The sequence below is a fragment of the Mya arenaria genome, chromosome 2, assembly GCF_026914265.1.
Source record: "Mya arenaria isolate MELC-2E11 chromosome 2, ASM2691426v1".
NCBI classification, from domain to species: domain Eukaryota; kingdom Metazoa; phylum Mollusca; class Bivalvia; order Myida; family Myidae; genus Mya; species Mya arenaria.
Window position 1 is genome coordinate 44,546,487 of NC_069123.1, and position 23,190 is coordinate 44,569,676.

General features: G+C 40.6%; 1 protein-coding gene and 3 non-coding genes across 4 annotated transcripts in view; all 4 read right to left on the bottom strand.

The window, feature by feature from the left end:
* Positions 1 to 18: 18 nt before the first annotated feature.
* Trnap-agg (transfer RNA proline (anticodon AGG)) lies at positions 19 to 90 on the bottom strand. Its single transcript has one exon. It is a non-coding gene; the product is annotated as a tRNA-Pro (tRNA).
* Positions 91 to 1,591: 1,501 nt separating this feature from the next.
* LOC128215106 (serine-rich adhesin for platelets-like) overlaps positions 1,592 to 23,190 on the bottom strand; it is a 40,845-nt gene continuing 19,246 nt past the window's right edge. The window contains exons 10-15 of the mRNA XM_052921832.1: positions 20,861 to 21,218; positions 20,315 to 20,715; positions 19,725 to 20,132; positions 2,891 to 3,248; positions 2,338 to 2,744; positions 1,592 to 2,167 (exon numbers count right to left, since the gene is read on the bottom strand). Coding sequence (XP_052777792.1) covers positions 1,592 to 2,167; positions 2,338 to 2,744; positions 2,891 to 3,248; positions 19,725 to 20,132; positions 20,315 to 20,715; positions 20,861 to 21,218 — 2,508 coding nt within the window. The remainder of the gene's footprint in view (positions 2,168 to 2,337; positions 2,745 to 2,890; positions 3,249 to 19,724; positions 20,133 to 20,314; positions 20,716 to 20,860; positions 21,219 to 23,190) is intronic.
* On the bottom strand, positions 8,039 to 8,109 carry Trnap-agg (transfer RNA proline (anticodon AGG)). The gene has a single exon. It is a non-coding gene; the product is annotated as a tRNA-Pro (tRNA).
* Positions 18,433 to 18,504, bottom strand: Trnap-agg (transfer RNA proline (anticodon AGG)). Its single transcript has one exon. It is a non-coding gene; the product is annotated as a tRNA-Pro (tRNA).

Consider the following 23,190-nt stretch of genomic DNA (forward strand, 5'->3'; position numbering starts at 1 on the left):
TTTGTGTAAAAAAAAGTTGGGCTCGTCCGGGATTTGAACCCGGGACCTCTCGCACCCTAAGCGAGAATCATACCCCTAGACCAACGAGCCGTTCTTATATCCTTGTCATTGAAATTAAAACATAATGACAGCAGATTGAAATGTTAACTGATAAGACAGCTTTGTGAAAGATGTACAACACTATTGCGGGCTTTACGAAGGTCGGATGATAGCAAGTTCATCGCAAATGTAACGTTAAATGTTTGGACTTGTGCTTTTCCTTTGCACATATTAACTCCCGAAACAGAACAATTACAGGTAGAATGAGTGTTCCGTTCTATAACTTCGTGTTACATTACATAGCTATTCACTTACACCGCACGATATTTATTGAACGTTGCCTTGACAACATGGTATTTGAGTGCTGGTGTATAATCCCGATAATTAGGGTAACTGAAGTATCCGAGTACAATATGCGGTTTTGTGTATGTTGGGTTTTCCAAAATGGTTAAACCTCATTCTGAAAAAAGTGACAAAATCATCATATATCGTATTTTTCCAAAGGATCAAAATATTGGCAGATGAATATTCTGACCAATTCCTGCCATATGCTGTTTATATAGCGACTATGAGATCCTTAAATGAAACGGGCCGGAGGGGAATACCTGTAGTCAACATGTATTTCTCGGTGCTAATCCATTGTTTTTTTTATGTCATTCCCAGGTGTCGATCTATATATCTTGGGTTCTATTTCCAAAGTGTCCATCTGTATTCCCCATATGCCTTCCTATATTTCCCAGGCGGTAAATATATGTATCTATCTTGGTAATACAGGACAGCCGGGAAGCGTATGTAGATATCTGGGACTACAGTACACCCGGGAAGCGTTTGTATATATCTGGGAATACAGTACAACCGGGAAGCGAATGTAGATATCCGGGAAATACAGTACACCCGGGAAGCGTATGTAGATATCTGGGAAATACAGGACCCCCGGGAAGGCCTTAGGGTATGTTCTGGGAATACAGTACACCCGGGAAGCGTATGTCGATATCTGGGAATACAGTACAGGGGGAAGCGTATTTAGATATCTGGGAGATACAGTTACAGGTAGACACCCGGGAAGCACATGCAGTCAACTGGGAAATACAGGTATACAACCGGAAAGTATATATGTATATATCTTGAAGTAGACTCCCGGGAAGCATATGTAAATATCTGGGAACGGGACACATACAAAACGTAAATTAAGTCATAATTTAAAGTAACGTTTTAGACCATCAGCTTTCGTCACAGTAAAACGTTAAACATGCATAGCTTGGTTTCCCATCTTGTTTAAAAGGAGAAACTCATTGATTCATATATATATGTACTGCATTTTATTGTGTTCGTGTTTTCATCTTCTACAAAACTTACAACGCCATGTTTATAATAATGTACAGAATAGCACTTCTATCCAGTTCACGTGGATTAAACAGTACTTGGACAGTCATATTTACAACGATAATTTGAAATTGCAATAACAACAGGTAACAATCAGAACATACTTATAAACAAATACAAATAAATATAATTCCCGTTTACAAAATGTAATGTGACATGTCGTTGATATTTAATTCACTGCTCTGGGATTTGTATAGCCACTGTAGCCCGAAGCACATTGTCTGTAATACTGGTAGAACGGATTGACTTGTGACGTCATTTCTTTTTGCGATGACGATCGGGGATATGCCAATGGAGCAGAGGACAAGTATGAATTGTTATTTGGTGAAATCGTGACCGACGGAAACTGTGACGTCATCACTTGTTGCGGTGAAGTTCTTATTGAGTAGGGCGTCGGAGCAGACGATAATGAAGAAACATTGCCAGATGTCATGGTAACGGATGGGTATCTCTGATTCGACAGAGATGGTGACATGGGCGAAAGTCGCGACTGGGCGGGGTTCACCGGATGTTGGATGTTGCAGTTAATGTTTGATTTGATGGAGTTCGTCTGCATCCTGGGATTAAAGTAGCCGGCGGTCACATGCTGCGGTGAGGAGGCGGCCACCATATGGCCGGACGTCATGTAGCTGAACGGACTGACGGACGACATCGCGGGCGTCATTGGCATGTAGCCGGTAGGGTAGCTGTTCACAGATTCGTTGACGCGGCGCCTCCAACGGGCACGCTTATTCTGGAACCAAATCTGAAAGAGAACGAAACACATCTATGGTAATTGTTAGTGAAAGTCGAATTCAACAGTTTTTAAATCTTATTTCAATTAATGATTAAACTGAAAAGTAAAAAAAAAGTAAGTTACTTTTTATATATGTTATAAAACAATTTCAAAGCATTCTTGTACTTTCGGTTGCGTACCTTTATCTTATTATCAGGGACCCCAAACTTTTGCGCAATATCCTCCATCTGTTCTGAGTCGGGATAAGGATTATCGTGGAACATCTTAAGTAGTGTCTGAATCTGTTCATTTGTATAGCACGTACGCACGAGCTTTTTCTTCTTCCTGTCCTCTCGCGACGTTTCCGGGCTTATGTCACGGTCGTTTTCCGGGCTGCTTGATCCTAGTTTGGGGCTGGTGAAACATGTTTCCGAGCTTCTGGTGACGTCGGTGTCACTCTCAGGCGACGACTGGCTGCTACCGGAAAGAGAGGACGTGGACGAAGATGAGGACGAATGAGGGGAGATGGATCCCTGCGAAGTCATTGAAGAGTCCATAATTGCGGCATCCACGGTTCGCAACTGTTCACTGCCTTCCAGATTGTCATCTGAAATAAAAGGCTGAAGACTTACCATCGTGTTTGTCAACAAAATAATATGTACATGCACATAATTTGTGAGAAAAAAGAGAAGAAAATGTGCCTGCACCTAACAAAATATGGAAACATTTTTTTTGAATAATTTTAAAACTTACCATCGAGTTTGTCCGTGTTTTGTTGGGAAAATGTTTGTCTGTTAGACAGACAGCGGGGTGTGCTGTACGGGGTAAATCTTGATGAATATGTGGCCTTGCTTGGGACCTGTTCCTCGTGGTGTCCCGGCTCATCTGTCTGACTGAGCATACGAGTGACATTGTGCGTGAAAAGTCCTGTTCCAGGCAGGACCGGAGAGACGCTCATGGATTTGAGCGGTAGGATATCTGTATCCGGTGTCCTGGCGGCTGAATGTACCGGCACGATGACGGACGACTTTAGGGGAAACAACTCGTTCAGAGCGGAAATGCCGCCGCCATAGCTCTGCTGCTCCGTGTGGTCCATTGTTGACTGTAGGATCTGAGGAGAATCAAATTGATATTTAATGACACTTGAAATTCCCTCGACTTATGAACCTCTACTGTATTGTAAAAGTACAGGCTGTGCTTTGTATATTCATGAATCAGTGTACATTGATGTGGAGATTTTCAAACAGGTTTTGAACTGTGTGAAAATATTATTAAAATGTATGTGATAGTTATACTTTTTATTTGATAAGCTTGGCATTCTTTGTTTGAATGAAGTAGGGTTGACCCAAAGCAACGACGGTATTATTTGAAATGATTTCTATGAATATTTATAAATGAATTTTACTACTATATCTCGAAGCAAGAATTTGCTTTATACTTCGCAGGTGATTTATTTTCTTTTATTTATTTTTTATTTCAAAGTTCGCACACAGTCATTCACGGTTCCATTTAATAAGCAAATGGATCTATTGTGTTCTGAATAATCGGCCCTATTTGTACCTCTCTGTATTAGATATCCTTGTGAAAGGTATTGTACATATTTATGACATATGAATTGCTTCTAAATAATTCTGCAATACTATACAATTATGTAAAAATCAGACTACTTACATGTTCGTGCATTTTGATGGATCACAGTTTTCTCAGCGTTTTGTATTAATCTGTTTGTTTCTGTTTTGATTGATTTAGATTGATTCTGATTTGGCTTGGAATTATTTAACCCTTATATACGGGCTTGGAAAACATCATTGTCACACCTTTGGAGTGAACTCGTTAACTCGCACAAACTGTTAACTGGTGGCAATATTCAGACCTGTGATGAGTGAATAATGGTCACTTTGTTTCATAACATAACATAACATAATCATGAACTTATATTTTTCACACTTAATACTAATTATCAGTGACATGTTTTTCTGTTAATTGATTTAATCATTAGACGTTTACCAAAGTTTCAAAGTTATTCATACACTAAATGCAAACAGAGTTTACAAACACGAGGATATTATAAGTGCTAAGTATAACGAGGCTTTATGCAAGCACATAGTAAATACACAGTTTCAAGTTTCAAAGTTTATTGGCAGATCGGCATAAAATAGCCTTTGGCCATTAACAACATAAATATGGCAAAAACATTAATCAACTATAAAGATTAACGGAATAATAATAAATATACATCATGTAATTAAATATGACAATATAAATTGTTTAACACTTAGAAGGAAAAGGCATAAATAAACAAAGGTTAACATAAGGAGGATTACTATTGTACAAGGAAAGTATTTCTTAAATTCATGGCTTCTTTAATGTAGATTGCTATCTTAGTTTGTATTTTGCTTAACATTAGTCGTTTAAACATATTTAAATTTGGCCATGATATATTACCTAGACATTTTAAGCGTAAGAGTCTAAATTTACTACAGTATAATACAAAATGGTATTCATTTTTTTATAACATTAGCGTTACAGCATTTGCAAAGTCCGTTTTCTCTTGCAATTCCGTAATATATACCGACTTCAATTTCTAACTTGTGAGCAGACAACCTCATGGAAGAAAAATGTTTGCGTAAATACAAATATGAAAACAAAGTGTACAATGAGGTTAACGTTGTCTGAAAGGAATGATACATTGAGTTTCAAATTACAAATAGAATTACAATTATCAATAATCAGAATCAAAATTATGTCAAGTTTAATCATTTTAAAACAGAAAAAATCAACAGTATGACAATTGTCAAAATTCTCCGGAAGAGTATGTACTTTTAAGGTATATAGCATGGGAGAATTCTCCAATTTAATACGCCGAATAAACGAGTGATATACGTTTACATAATGAACAGTTTTTAACACTGAGTGGTAAACGATTTTAATATGTGTGTAACAAATATTGATAGTTTCCTAAAATCATTTTCATTCGTACTTGTAAAGAGGTTTAGGAATTTAACATAACTTGGTGTAACATAAAATACAGGTTTTATTAACGTTTTTCTCAGATTTAAAAAAAATCAGGACATCCTATTTTATAGTGGTATTCGTCACCTATCGTTCTATTGCAACGCGTGCATTTTCTATTCTCGTATGGGACATTACTCCATCGACCAGTTTTACATGGTAATTTGTGATTTCTCATTCGTAATTTTGCATAGCATTTTGTATTTATGTCATAGGTGTTATAAAGATATTTTTTCCATTTCAAACCTTTGTTTAAATGTTTTATAAAATCGGAAGCTTGTGGATGTGTTTAATGTACTGTACCAGTCAGTTATAAACAAATCTTTAAACTTTTGTGATACTGAGAGAATTAACCATCTACAGTTAGTAAATGTATGTGATAACCAAATTCCATACATTCCTGTTTTTATTAACATAGTTTTAATATTATTTATCCAGATTAATTTATTTTGACTCCCGCTATTTTGAAGATCATCATAAAGACAATACATCGCATAGTAAAGTTTGGTAGACAGTTTTATTTTCGAAGGTTGTACTAGGTGTGCCCAAAATTTAACCATCCGTGTTTCTATGTCAATTCGTATAGGAAATACACCAGTCTCACCATACACCATTGCGTTTGGGGTTGAGGATCGAAGGCATAAAATATGCTTCAAGAATTTAAGTTGTACTTTTTCCAATAACTCCAAATTTCCCAAACCCCCTATTTCACATCCATAAAGAAGTATTGGTTTAACTAGCTTATCAAACAAGTCCATTTGCATATTTATTGGGAGGTATAATGATTTAGCTTTTTTATCAGACAATACATTGCTTTTGTAGCTTGGTTTGCAATATGTTTTTTGGCAGAAAGAAAAGATCCAGAACGACTAAAATATATTCCTAGATACTTGTAACCTTTCACAGTTTCTATGTCCATATTATCAAATTGGAAAGTGTGATTTGTCATTCTACCAGATGAGAATATTACAATCTTTGTGTTATCAATATTTACTTTTAAATGCCATGTAAGACAGAAGTCATAATATGCAACAATCTTGTAAATCATTTGCAGTTTCAAAAACAATTGCTGTGTCATCAGCATACAAAAGTATAAATATTTTCATAGATGACAATAACTGATTTTCACCGATTTTGATGCCATTAAGCTCGTTAGTGTTAAAGAATTCGTGCAGGTCGTCAAGGAACAGGGAAAATAACATTGGAGAAAGATTTCCCCTTGTCTGACCCCTATATTACTTGCAAAATAGTTAGACGACTTACCATTAACCCTTACACACGATTTAATTGAAGGAAGTAGATAGTTTTTGCATCAAACACATTTACTTACATGAATTCAACATGTCACAAAACACAGACAGATGTAGGCTGTGCATAGTTCTATAAATTGTACGATACGATAACTATATCTTTGTTGTGGCGATCTTTCTGTACGAACGTAAAAGAGTTAGGACTAGTATATTAACAGTCTCATTCAGATAGTTACACTACCTGTTCTTTAGTGTTTATAACAATTGCCATATGTTTATTCAAAAACAAAGACAGCCACTCATACACAGAGACTGCCACTAGCCACCAGACACTGACACTCACACACACAGACTGCAACTCATACATAGACGCTGGCACTCGTACATAGAGACTGACACTCGAATATAAATACCGCCACGTATACTCCGATACTGCCACTGGTACACAGACACAACCACTGATACGCAGAGACTGCCACTCACACCCAGAGACTGCAACTCATACATAGACGCTGGCACTCGTACATAGAGACTGCCACTCGAATATAAATACCGCCACATATACTCCGATACTGCGACTGACACATTAACACAGCCACTGATAAAGAGACTGCCACTCACACACAGAGACTGTCACGCATGCATAGACACTGCCACTAATATACATATAATTTTACTCATAAACAGATACTACTCATAAAAAGGCACGGCCACTCATATACATATAATGACACTTATTCACAAATACTGCCACTCAAACATAGACACTGCCACTCAAACATAGACACTGCCACTCACACACAGAAACTGCCACGCATGCATAGACACTGCCACTCATACACAGAGATTGCCACACACACACGCACGCACGCACGCACGCACGCACACACACACACACACACACACACACACACACACACACACAAAGCTACTGTCAATCATACACAGACACTGTCACTCATACAAATACACTGCCACTCATATATAGATACAGGTACTCATACACATACGCTGAGCCTCATACATATCCACTGCCACTCATAGACAGATATTGCCACTCATACATATCCACTGCCACTCATAGACAGATATTGCCATTCATACATATCCACTGCCACTCATACATATCCACTGTCACTCATAGACAGATATTGCCACTCATACATATCCACTGCCACTCATAGACAGATATTGCCATTCATACATATCCACTGCCACTCATAGACAGATATTGCCACTCATACATATCCACTGCCACTCATACATATCCACTGTCAGTTATAGACAGATATTGCCACTCATACATATCCACTGCCACTCATATACAGATATTGCCATTCATACACACATATTGCTCCTCATACACATATACTGCCACTCATATAATTTATAGACACTATTATTTATACACATATAATGCCACTCATACATAGATATTGCCACTCACACACATATATTGCCACTCATAAAAGATACCGCCACTCATAAATAGACACTGTTACTCAGACACATATGCTGCCTCTCATTAATAGACACTGCTACCCATACACAGATACTGTCAGTCATACATAGAACCCACAAGGTACGAAAAAACAGCTCTTGAAAGATTAAGGTCTGGCGTACCTTTTAAAAAAAGGTTGGGCTCATCCGGGATTTGAACCGGGACCTCTCGCACCCTAAGCGAGAATCATACCCCTAGACCAACGAGCCGTTATTTAGGAAAGAAGTTGAATTATAATGACACCAGATTGAAATGTCGTTAACAAGTTTTACAACAGTTAAGACATCTTTCAGACAGATGTACCCCAGATTTATGATCATAACAATGGTTGGATGACAACTTTACCGCAAGTGTAAACTAAAAGGCTCACCAGTTTTATATTATTTTTAAAGGAACGGGAAGCGTATGTAGATATCTAGGAATACAGTACACCCGGGAAGCGTATGCAGATATCATGGTAGTACAGATAGACACCCGGGAAGCGTTTGTAGATATATAGGAATACAGTACACCCGGGAAGCGTTTGCAGATATCAGGGTAGTACAGATAGATACCAGGGAAGCGATTGTAGATATCTAGGAATACAGTACACCTGGGAAGCGTATGTAGATATCTGGGAATGCAGTACACCCGGGAAGCGTATGCAGATATCAGGGTAGTACAGATAGACACCCGGGAAGCGTATGTAGATATCTAGGAATACAGTACACCCGGGAAGCGTATGTAGATAACTAGGAATACAGTACACTCAGGAAGCGTATGCAGATATCAAAGTAGTACAGATAGACACCCAGGAAACATTTATAGATATCTAGGAATACAGTACACCTGGGAAGCGTATGTAGATATCTAGGATTACAGTACACCCAGGAAGCGTATGTAGATATCTAGGAATACAGTACACCCGGGAAGCGTATGTAGATATCTGGGAATACAGTACACCCGGGAAGCGTATGCAGATATCAAAGTAGTACAGATAGACACCCAGGAAACATTTATAGATATCTAGGAATACAGTACACCTGGGAAGCGTATGCAGATATCTGGGAATACAGTACACCCGGGAAGCGTATGTAGATATCTGGGAATACAGTACACCCGGGAAGCGTATGTAGAAATTTGGGAATACAGTACACTATGGAAGCATATGTATATATCTGGGAATACAGTACAACCGGGAAGCGTTTGTAGATATCTGGGTAGTACAGAAAGATACCCGGGAAGCGTATGTAAATATCTGGGAATACATTATACCCGGGAAGCGTATGTAGAAATCTGGATATACAGTAAAACCGGTAGGCAATTGCAGATATCAGGGAATACAGTACACCTAGGAACCGTATGTAGATATCTGGGAAATACAGGACCCCCGAGAAACGTATGTAGATATCTGGGAATACAGCACACTTTAAAGCGTATGTAGATATCTGGGAATACAGTACAACCGGGAAGCGTATATAGATATCTGGGAATACAGTACAACCGGGAAACCTATGTAGATATCTGGGAATACAGTACACGTTGAAGCGAATGTAGATATCTGGGAATACAGTACACCCGGGAAGCGTTTGTAGATATCTAGGAATACAGCACACCCGGGAAGCGTATGTAGATATCTGGAAATATAGTACACCCGGGAAGCGTTTACAGATATCTTGGTAGTACAGATAGACACCCGGGAAACGTATGTAGATATCTGGGAATACAGTACAACCGGGAAGGGAATGTAGATATCTGGGAATACAGTACACCCGGCAAGGGTATGTAGATATCTCGGAATACAGTACACTCGGGAAGCGTATGTATGTAGATTTCTGGGAAATACATGTAGACCCCCGTGAAGCGTATGTAGATATCTGAGAAATACAGGTAGACGCCCGGGAAGTGTATGCAGTCAAATGGGAAATACAGGTATACAACCGCGAAGCATATGTAGATATCTTGAAGTAGACTCCCAGGAGCATATGTAAGTATCTGGGAACGGGAAACATACAAAACGTACATTAAGTCCTAAATCAAAGTCGCGTTATACACCATCAGCTTTCGTCACAGCAAAACGGTAAATATGCTTAGCTTGGTTTTCCATCTCGTTTAAAAAAAAGTTGAACTCATTGATTCATGTGTGCTGCATTTTATTTTGTTAGTTTTTTCATCTTCTTCAAAACATACAACACCAAATATATTTTTTCTGTTTATTTTATAATAATGTACAGAATAGCACTTCTATACATGTTTAAGTTCACGTGGAATAAACAGTACTTGGACAGTCATATTTAGGACGATAATTTACATTTGTTTAACGCAATTTAGACAGTAAACAATGACAAACATATCTTTGTTGTGGCGACCTTCCAGTATGAAATTAATAAAGTAAGGGAATAGTTTTTTAAGATCCGATAGTATTATACTTTAGGAGCATTACTTGGATACCGTTCGTTAGAGATCATTTTTTTCCTCAAAAAAATAGTGCTTAGCTTAAAGGTCTTATTTAAATATTGGTGTTTTACCTAGAGGCTGCCGCTCAAACAAAGATACTGCCACTGATACACCGATACTGCCACTATTACATAGATACTGCCGCTAATACATAGATACTGCCACTGATTCACCGATACTGCCGCTCATACACAGATACTGCCGCTCATTCACAGATACTGCCACTCATACACCGATACTACCACTGTTACATAGATACTGCCGCTCTTACACCGATACTGCCACTCATACACCGATACTGCCACTGTTACATAGATACTGCCGCTCATACACCGAAACTGCCACTGTTACATAGATACAGCCGCTCATACACCGATACTGCCACTGTTACATAGATACTGCCACTCATACACCGATACTGCCACTGTTACATAGATACTGCCGCTCATACACCGATTCTGCCACTATTACATATAGACAGCCGCTCATACACCGATACTGCCACTATTACATAGATACTGCCGCTAATACATAGATACTGCCACTGATTCACCGATACTGCCGCTCATACACAGATACTGCCGCTCATTCACAGATACTGCCACTCATACACCGATACTACCACTGTTACATAGATACTGCCGCTCTTACACCGATACTGCCACTCATACACCGATACTGCCACTGTTACATAGATACTGCCGCTCATACACCGAAACTGCCACTGTTACATAGATACAGCCGCTCATACACCGATACTGCCACTGTTACATAGATACTGCCACTCATACACCGATACTGCCACTGTTACATAGATACTGCCGCTCATACACCGATTCTGCCACTATTACATATAGACAGCCGCTCATACACCGATACTGCCACTATTACATAGAGACTGTCGCTCATACACCGATACTGCCACTGATATATAGATACAGCCGCTCATACACAGATACTGGCACTCATACACCGATACTGCCACTGTTACAAGATACTGCCGCTCATTCAGAGATATTGCCCCTCATACACCGATACTGCCACTGTTACATAGATACTGCCCCTCATACACAGATACTGTCACTATTACATAGAGACTGGCACTCATACACAGAAACTGGCACTCGTACACCGATACTGCCACTATTTCATTGAGACTGCCGCTTATACACAGATACTGGCACTCATACACCGATGCTGCCACTATTTCATAGAGACGGCCGCTCATACACAGATACTGGCACTCATACACCGATTCTGCCACTATTACGTCGAGACTGCCGCTCAGTAACCGATACTGCCTCTCATTCACCGATACTGGCACTCATACACCGATACTGCCACTATTACAAACAGACTGTCACTCATACACCGATGCTGCCACTCATACACCGATACTGCCACTGATACACCGATATTGCCACTTTTACATAGAAATCGCCGCTTATACATAAAAACTGGCACTTATACACCGATACTGCCGCTCATACACCGATAGTGCTACTATTACATAGAGACTGCCTCTCATACACAGATACTGGCACTCGTACACCGATACTCCCACTATTACATATAGACTGTCGCTCATACACCGATACTGCCACTGATCTATAGATACAGCCGCTCATACACAGATACTGGCACTCATACACAGTTACTGCCACTGTTACAAAGATACTGCTGCTCATTCACAGATATTGCCACTCATACACCGATACTGCCACTGTTACATAGATACTGCCCCTCATACACAGATACTGGCACTATTACACAAAGACTGGCACTCATACACAGAAACTGGCACTCATACACCGATACTGCCACTATTTAATTGAGACTGCCGCTAATACACAGATACTGGCACTCATACACCGATGCTGCCACTATTACATTGACACTGCCGCTCAACCACCGATACTGGCTCTCATACACCGATACTGGCACTCATACGCCGATACTGCCACTATTACATACAGACCGTCACTCATACAAAGATGCTGCCACTCATACACCGATACTGCCACTATTACATTGACACTGCCGCTCAACCACCGATACTGGCTCTCATACACCGATACTGGCACTCATACGCCGATACTGCCACTATTACATACAGACCGTCACTCATACAAAGATGCTGCCACTCATACACCGATACTGCCACTATTACATTGAGACTGCCGCTTATACATAGATACTGACACTTATACACCGATACTGCCACTATAACATTGAGACTGCCGCTTATACATAGATACTGACACTTATACACCGATACTGCCACTATAACATTGAGACTGCCGCTTATACATAGATACTGACACTTATACACCGATACTGCCACTATAACATTGAGACTGCCGCTTATACATAGATACTGACACTTATACACCGGTACTGCCACTATTACATTGAGACTGTCGCTAATACATAGATACTGACACTTATACACCGGTACTGCCACTATAACATTGAAACTGCCTCTTATACATAGATACTGACACTTATACACAGATACTGACACTATTACATTGAGACTGCCGCTTATACATAGATACTGACACTTATACACCGATACTGCCACTATAACATTGAGACTGCCGCTAATACATAGATAGATACTGACACTGATACACAGATATTGCCACTCATACACCGATAGTGCCACTCATACACCAATAGTGCAACTATTACATAGAAACTGCCGCTCATACACCAATAGTGCAACTATTACATAGATACTGCCACTCATACACCAATAGTGCAACTATTACATAGAAACTGCCGCTCATACACAGATACTGGCATTCGTACACCGATACTGCCACTCAAACACCGATACTGCCACTCATACACATATACTGCCACTCATACACCGATAGTGCCACTCATACACCGATAGTATCACTCATACACCGATAACGCCACTATTACATAGAGGCTGCCGCTCATACACAGATACTGGCACTAGTACACCGATACTGCCACTCACACACAGATACTGCCACTCATACACCGATAGTACCACTATTACATAGAGACTGTCGCTCATACACCGATAATGCCACTCATACACCGATACTGCCACTCATACACAGATACTGCCATTCATACACCGATAGTGCCACAATTACATAGAGACTGCCGCTCATACACAGATACTGGCACTCGTACACCGAAACTGCCACTCATACACAGATACTGTCACTCATACACAGATACTGCCACTCACACACATATACTGACACTCATACACAGATACTGCCACTCACACACAGATACTGCTACTCACACACAGATACTGACACTCATACACCGATAGTACCACTATTACATAGAGACTGTCGCTCATACACCGATAATGCCACTCATACACCGATACTGCCACTCATACACAGATACTGCCACTCACACACAGATACTGCCATTCATACACCGAAAGTGCCACAATTACATAGAGACTGCCGCTCATACACAGATACTGGCACTCGTACACCGAAACTGCCACTCATACACAGATACTGTCACTCATACACCGATACTGCTACTCATACACCGATAGTGCCACTATTACTTAGAGACTGTCGCTTATACACCGATACTGCCACTGATATATAGATACAGCCGCTCATATACAGAAACCGGCACTCATACACCGATACTGCCACTGTTACAAAGATACTGCCGCTCATTCACAGATATTGCCACTCATACACCGATACTGCCACTGTTAAATAGATACTGCCCCTCATACACTTACACTGCCACTCTCACACCGATATTGCCACTGATATATAGAGAATGCCGCTCATTTACAGATATTGCCACTGTTACATAGATACTGCCCCTCATACACTTACACTGCCACTCACACACCGATATTGCCACTGATATATAGAGACTGCCGCTCATTAACAGATACTACCACTGTAACATAGATACTGCCCCTCATACACATATACTGCCACTCACACACCGATATTGCCACTGATATATAGAGGCTGCCGCTCATTTACAGATATTGCCACTGTTACATAGATACTGCCCCTCATACACATATACTGCCACTCACACACCAATATTGCCACTAATATATAGAGGCTGCCGCTCATTTACAGATATTGCCACTGTTACATAGATACTGTCCCTCATACACATATACTGTCGCTCATACACCGATACTGCCACTGTTACAAAGATACTGCCGCTCATTCACAGATATTGCCACTCATACACCGATACTGCCACTGTTACATAGATACTGCCCCTCATACACTTACACTGCCACTCACACACCGATATGGCCACTGATATATAGAGGCTGCCCCTCATACACATATACTGCCACTCATACACCGATATTGCCACTGATATATAGATACTGCCCCTCATACACATATACTGCCACTCACACACCGATATTGCCACTCATACACCGATATTGCCACTGATATATAGATACTGCCCCTCATACACATATACTGCCACTCACACACCGATATTGCCACTCACGCACCGATATTGCCACTCATACACCGATATTGCCACTGATATATAGATACTGCCGCTCATACACATATACTGCCACTCACACACCGATATTGCCACTGATATATAGAGGCTGCCGCTCATTTACAGATATTGCCACTGTTACATAGATACTGCCCCTCATACACTTACACTGCCACTCACACACCGATATTGCCACTGATATATAGAGACTGCCGCTCATTAACAGATACTACCACTGTTACATAGATACTGCCCCTCATACACATATACTGCCACTCACACACCGATATTGCCACTGATATATAGAGGCTGCCGCTCATTTACAGATATTGCCACTGTTACATAGATACTGCCCCTCATACACATATACTGCCACTCACACACCAATATTGCCACTAATATATAGAGGCTGCCGCTCATTTACAGATATTGCCACTGTTACATAGATACTGTCCCTCATACACATATACTGTCACTCATACACCGATACTGCCACTGTTACAAAGATACTGCCGCTCATTCACAGATATTGCCACTCACACACCGATATTGCCACTGATATATAGAGGCTGCCGCTCATTTACAGATATTGCCACTGTTACATAGATACTGCCCCTCATACACTTACACTGCCACTCACACACCGATATTGCCACTGATATATAGAGACTGCCGCTCATTAACAGATACTACCACTGTTACATAGATACTGCCCCTCATACACATCTACTGCCACTCACACACCGATATTGCCACTGATATATAGAGGCTGCCGCTCATTTACAGATATTGCCACTGTTACATAGATACTGCTCCTCATACACATATACTGCCACTCACACACCAATATTGCCACTAATATATAGAGGCTGCCGCTCATTTACAGATATTGCCACTGTTACATAGATACTGTCCCTCATACACATATACTGTCACTCATACACCGATACTGCCACTGTTACAAAGATACTGCCGCTCATTCACAGATATTGCCACTCATACACCGATACTGCCACTGTTACATAGATACTGCCCCTCATACACTTACACTGCCACTCACACACCGATATTGCCACTGATATATAGAGACTGCCGCTCATTTACAGATATTGCCACTGTTACATAGATACTGCCCCTCATACACATATACTGCCACTCACACACCGATATTGCCACTGATATATAGAGGCTGCCGCTCATTTACAGATACTGCCACTGCTACATAGATACTGCCCCTCATACACAGATACTGCCACTCACACACCGATATTGCCACTGATATATAGAGACTGCCGCTCATTTACAGATACTGCCACTGTTACATAGATACTGCCCCTCATACACTTACACTGCCACTCAAACACCAATATTGCCACTGATATATAGAGACTGCCGCTCATACACATATACTGCCACTCACACACCGATATTGCCACTGATATATAGAGACTGCCGCTCATTTACAGATACTGCCAATGATATATAGATACTGCCCCTCATACACATATACTGCCACTCACACACCGATATTGCCACTGATATATAGAGACTGCCGCTCATTTACAGATACTGCCACTGTTACATAGATACTGCCCCTCATACACATGTACTGCCACTCACACACCGATATTGCCACTGATATATAGATACAGCCGCTCATATAGAGAAACCGGCACTCATACACCGATACTGCCACTGTTACAAAGATACTGCCGCTCATTCACAGATATTGCCACTCATACACCGATACTGCCACTGTTAAATAGATACTGCCCCTCATCCACATATACTGCCACTCACACACCGATATTGCCACTGATATATAGAGGCTGCCGCTCATTTACAGATATTGCCACTGTTACATAGATACTGCCCCTCATACACATATACTGCCACTCATACACCGATATTGCCACTGATATATAGAGGCTGCCGCTCATTTACAGATATTGCCACTGTTACATAGATACTGCCCCTCATACACTTACACTGCCACTCACACACCGATATTGCCACTGATATATAGAGACTGCCGCTCATTAACAGATACTGCCACTGTTACATAGATACTGCCCCTCATACACATATACTGCCACTCACACACCGATATTGCCACTGATATATAGAGGCTGCCGCTCATTTACAGATATTGCCACTGTTACATAGATACTGCCCCTCATACACTTACACTGCCACTCACACACCGATATTGCCACTGATATATAGAGACTGCCGCTCATTTACAGATACTGCCACTGTTACATAGATACTGCCCCTCATACACATATACTGCCACTCACACACCGATATTGCCACTGATATATAGAGGCTGCCGCTCATTTACAGATATTGCCACTGTTACATAGATACTGCCCCTCATACACATATACTGCCACTCACACACCAATATTGCCACTAATATATAGAGGCTGCCGCTCATTTACAGATATTGCCACTGTTACATAGATACTGCCCCTCATACACATATACTGTCACTCATACACCGATACTGCCACTGTTACAAAGATACTGCCGCTCATTCACAGATATTGCCACTCATACACCGATACTGCCACTGTTACATAGATACTGCCCCTCATACACTTACACTGCCACTCACACACCGATATTGCCACTGATATATAGTGACTGCCGCTCATTTACAGATATTGCCACTGTTACATAGATACTGCCCCTCATACACATATACTGCCACTCACACACCAATATTGCCACTAATATATAGAGGCTGCCGCTCATTTACAGATATTGCCACTGTTACATAGATACTGCCCCTCATACACATATACTGTCACTCATACACCGATACTGCCACTGTTACAAAGATACTGCCGCTCATTCACAGATATTGCCACTCATACACCGATACTGCCACTGTTACATAGATACTGCCCCTCATACACTTACACTGCCACTCACACACCGATATTGCCACTGATATATAGTGACTGCCGCTCATTTACAGATACTGCCACTGTTACATAGATACTGCCCCTCATACACATATACTGCAACTCACACACCGATATTGCCACTGATATATAGAGGCTGCCGCTCATTTACAGATACTGCCACTGTTACATAGATACTGCCCCTCATACACAGATACTGCCACTGTTATATAGATACTGCCCCTCATACACTTACACTGCCACTCACACACCAATATTGCCACTCTCACACCGATATTGCCACTGATATATAGAGACTGCCGCTCATTTACAGATACTGCCACTGTTACATAGATACTGCCCCTCATACACTTACACTGCCACTCACACACCAATATTGCCACTGATATATAGAGACTGCCGCTCATACACAGAGACTTGTACTAAAACATAGAGATTGCCATGTGTGCATGTGTACAGTCGTGGACTTCAGATTGACACCTTGGTAATACATAAAAAATGATATTGGCGAATGAATAATCTTGCACAAGCTTGATTCATCCCGTTTTTTTCATTCGCAAATAACAAAAATGAACCCGCTAGATCTGAGAATGCAGCCTTTCATAAATAAGGTCTGTAATACCTGTTGGAAAACATATGTGTAAAAAAGTTGGGCTCGTCCGGGATTTGAACCCGGGACCTCTCGCACCCTAAGCGAGAATCATACCCCTAGATCAACGAGCCGTTACATGATTAGGAAATTGAATTATAATGACACCAGATTGAAATGCCGTAAACAAGTTTTTACAACTGATAAGACATCTTTACGACAGATGTGCCACAGTATTGTGGGCATTACAAGGGTCGGATGACGAGCTTGGCAGATTCAATTTTAAAGTTTACCATGGTTGAGAGTTTCTTTCTTTCTTGTCCTCTACACATAATCTCCCGTAACGAAATGGTAACAAGTAGAATGGGCGTTACCGTTCTATAACTACCGTGCGGAGGCATTACACCGCTCGTTCCTTATTGAACGCTGTTATTGACAATATGGTTCAACAGTATATCTTGATCCGCAGCTATCTTGACTGAAATAATCATTCGCGCTATTTAAACCTTAATATTCGGGTTACTATTAATTATCCAAACTCCATCATGCAGCTATATGTATGTTGCGGTTTCCAAAAGTGATCAATCTCAATCTGGAAATACTGACAAATCGTTAATATTGTAGTTTTCCAATGCATCAAACCATTACAACCGAGAAGCATATGTAGTCATCAGGGAAATACAGCTATACACCCGGGAAGCATATTTAAATATCAGGGAAATACATGTAGACTCCCGGGAAGCAAATGTAGATATCTGGGAACGGGACACATACCAGAATTAAATTAAGTCATAATTTATAGTCGCGTTATACAACATTTCCCTTCATCGCAGTCAAACGGTAAACATGCTCAGCTTGATTTCCCATCTCGTTCAAAAGCAGATTAACTCATTGATTTATATATATATGTATATGTACTGCAATTTATTTTGTTAGTTTTCCCCCTTCTCTAATATATACTACAATAAATGTATTTTTTTCTGTTTATTTTATAATAATGTACAGAATAGCACTTCTATCTACGTTGAAGTTCATGTGGATTGAACACAACTTGGACGGTCATATTTACAACGATAAATTTGAAATTGCAATAACAACCGTAACAACTGGTAACAATCAGAACATACTTATAAATAAATCAATATAATTCACGTTAACAAAATGTAATGTGACACATCGCTGATATTTAATTCACTGCTCTGGGATTTGTATAACCACTGTAGCCGGAAGCACATTGTCCGTTATACTGGTAGAACGGATTGACTTGTGGTGTCATTTCTATTTTCTGTGAGGATCGGGGATATGCCAATGAAGTAGAAGACAAGTATGCATTGTTATTTGGTGAAATCGTAACCGACGGAAACTGTGACGTCATCACTTGTTGCGGTGAAGTCCTTATTGAGTAGGGCGTCGAAGTAGACGAGAATGAAGAGACAATGCCAGGTGTCATGGTAACAGATGGGCATCTCTGATTCGACAGGGAAGTTGACATGGGCGAAAGTCGCGACTCGGCGGGGTTCACCGGAATTTGGGCGCTGCTGTTAATGTTCGGGTTGATGGCGTTGTTCTGCATCCAGGGACTGAAGTAGCCGGCCGTCACATGCTGCGGGGAGGAGGCGGCCATCATATGGCCGGAAGTCATGTAACTGAATGGAATGACGGACGACATCGCGGGCGTCATTGGCATGTAGCCGGTAGGGTAGCTGTTCACAGATTCGTTGACGCGGCGCCTCCAACGGGCACGCTTATTCTGGAACCAAAACTGAGAGAAAACGAAACACATCTATGGTAATTTCTAGTGAAAGTCGAATTTAACAGATTTTAAAACTTATTTCAATTAATGATATGTATCGAATTAAACTGAAAAGTAAATCATTAAGTAAGTTATTTTCTATAAATGTTATAAAATAATTTCAAAGCAAATTTGTACTTTCGGTTGCGTACCTTTATCTTATTATCAGGAACCCCAAACTTTTGCGCAATATCCTCCATCTGTTCTGAGTCGGGATAAGGATTATCGTGGAACATCTTAAGTAGTGTCTGAATCTGTTCATTTGTATAGCACGTACGCACGAGCTTTTTCTTCTTCTTGTCTTCTCGCGACGTTTCCGGGCTTTTGTCAATGTCGTTTTCCGGGCTGCTTGATCCTAGTTTGGGGCTGGTGAAACCTGTTTCCGGGCTTCTGGTGACGTCGGTGTCACTCTCGGGCGACGATCGGCTGCTACCGGAAAGAGAGGACGAAGATGAGGACGAGTGAGGAGAGATGGATCCCTGCGAAGTCATTGAAGAGTCCATAATTGCGGCATCCACGGTTCGCAACTGTCCACTGCCTTCCAGGTTGTCATCTGAAATAAAAGGCTGAAGACTTACCATCGTGTTTGTCAGCAAGATAATATGTACATGCACATAATTTGTGAGAAAAAAGAGAAGAAAATGTGCTTGCACGTAACAACATTTGGAAACAATTTTTTAAATAATTTAAAAACTTACCATCGAGTGTGTCCGTGTTATGTTGGGAAAATGTTTGTCTGTTAGACAGGCAGCGGGGTGTGCTGTACGGGGTAAATCTTGATGAATATGTGGCATTGCTTGGGACCTGTTCCTCGCGGCGTCCCGGCTCATCTGTCTGACTGAGCATACGAGTGATATTGTGGGTGAAAAGTCCGGTTCCGAGCAGGACTGGAGAGACGCTCATGGATTTGAGCGGTAGGATATCTGTATCCGGTGTCCTGGCGGCTGAATGTACCGGCACGATGACGGACGACTTTAGGGGAAACAACTCGTTCAGAGCGGAAATGCCGCCGCCATAGCTCTGCTGCTCCGTGTGCTCCCTTGTAGACTGTAGGATCTGAGGAGAATCAAATTGATATTTAATGACACTTGAAATTCCCTCGACTTATGAACCTCTACTGTGTTGTGCATTGGATATTCATAAATCAGTGTACATTGTATGTGGAGATTTTCAAACCGGTGTTGAATTGTATGAAAAAAATATTAGAAAGTATGTGGTAATTATACTTTTTATTTCATAAGCTTGGAATTCTTTGTTTGAATGAAGTGGGGTTGACCCGAAGCAACGACGGTATTATTTGAAATGATTTTTATGAATATTTATAAATGAATTTTACTAATACATTTTGAAGCAAGAATTTGCTTTATACTTCACAGGTGATTTATTTTCTTTTCTTTTATTTTTATGTTTGTGTTCTGAATAATCGGCCCTATATGTACCTCTGGATATTAAATATCCTGGTGAAACAGTTTGTACATATTTATGGCATATGAACTGCTTCTAAATAATACACCAATAGTATATGATTAAGTAAAAATCAGACTACTTACATGTTCGAGCATTTTGATGGATCCCAATTTTCTCAGCGTGTTGTATTAATCTGTTTGTTTCTATTCTGATTGATTTCGATCGATTAGATTGATTCTGATTTGGCTTGGAATTATTTAACCCTTATATAAGGGCTTGGAAAACATCATTGTCACACTTTTTGAGTGAACTCGTTAACTCGCACAAACTGTTAACTGGTGGCAATATCCAGACCTGTGATGAGTGAATAATGGTCACTTTGTTTCAGCAATCATGACCTTTTATTATTCACACTTAATACTAATTATGACAGACATTATTTTATTGTACATTATGGTTAAACTGGTTAAACGTACGACACGTTTATACAGTAGAAGACGAATATCATATGTTTAGGTAGTGTGCAATGTATGATGTACAAATACAAACTGTACATTTGTTTAACGCAATTTAGACAGTAAACATATCTTTGTTGTGGCGACTTTCCTGTTTAAAATTAATGAAGTAAGGGAATAATTTTTTAAGATCCGATAGTATTATACTTTATGGGCATTACTTGGGTATCATTCGTTAGAGAATAATTTTTCCACAAAAATACATTGCTTACTTAGCTTAAAGGTCTCGTTTAAATATTAAAGTTTAACCTAGAGGCTGCCGCTCATACATAATTACTGCCACTGATACACCGATACTGCCGCTCATACACAGATACTTGCACTCATACACCGATACTGCCACTATTTCATAGAGACTGGCACTCATACACCGATACTGCTACTATCTCATAGAGACTGGCGCTCATACACCGATACTGCCACTGATATATAGATATAGTCGCTCATATACATATACTGGAACTCATACACCGATGCTGCCACTGTTACATAGATACTGCCTCTCATACACTTATACTGCCTCTCACAAACCGATACTGCCACTGATATATAGATACAGCCGCTCATACACAGATACTGGCACTCATACACTGATAATGCCACTGTTACAGAGATACTGACGCTCATTCACAGATATTGCCACTCATTCACCGATACTGCCACTGAAACATAGATACTGCCCCTCATACACTTACACTGCCACTCTCACACCAATATTGCCACTGATATATAGAGACTGCCGCTCATTCACCGATACTGCCACTGTTACAAAGATACTGCCCCTCATACACCTACACTGCCACTCACACACCGATACTGCCACTCACACATCGATATTGCCAGTGATATATTGAGACTGCCGCTCATTTACAGATATTGCCACTGTTACATAGATACTGCCCCTCATACACTTACACTGCCACTCACACACCAATATTGCCACTCACACACCGATATTGCCACTGATATATAGAGACTGCCGCTCATTTACAGATACTGCCACTGTTACATAGAGACTGCCCCTCATACACTTACACTGCCACTCACACACCGATATTGCCACTGATATATAGAGACTGCCGCTCATACACAGAGACTGCCGCTCA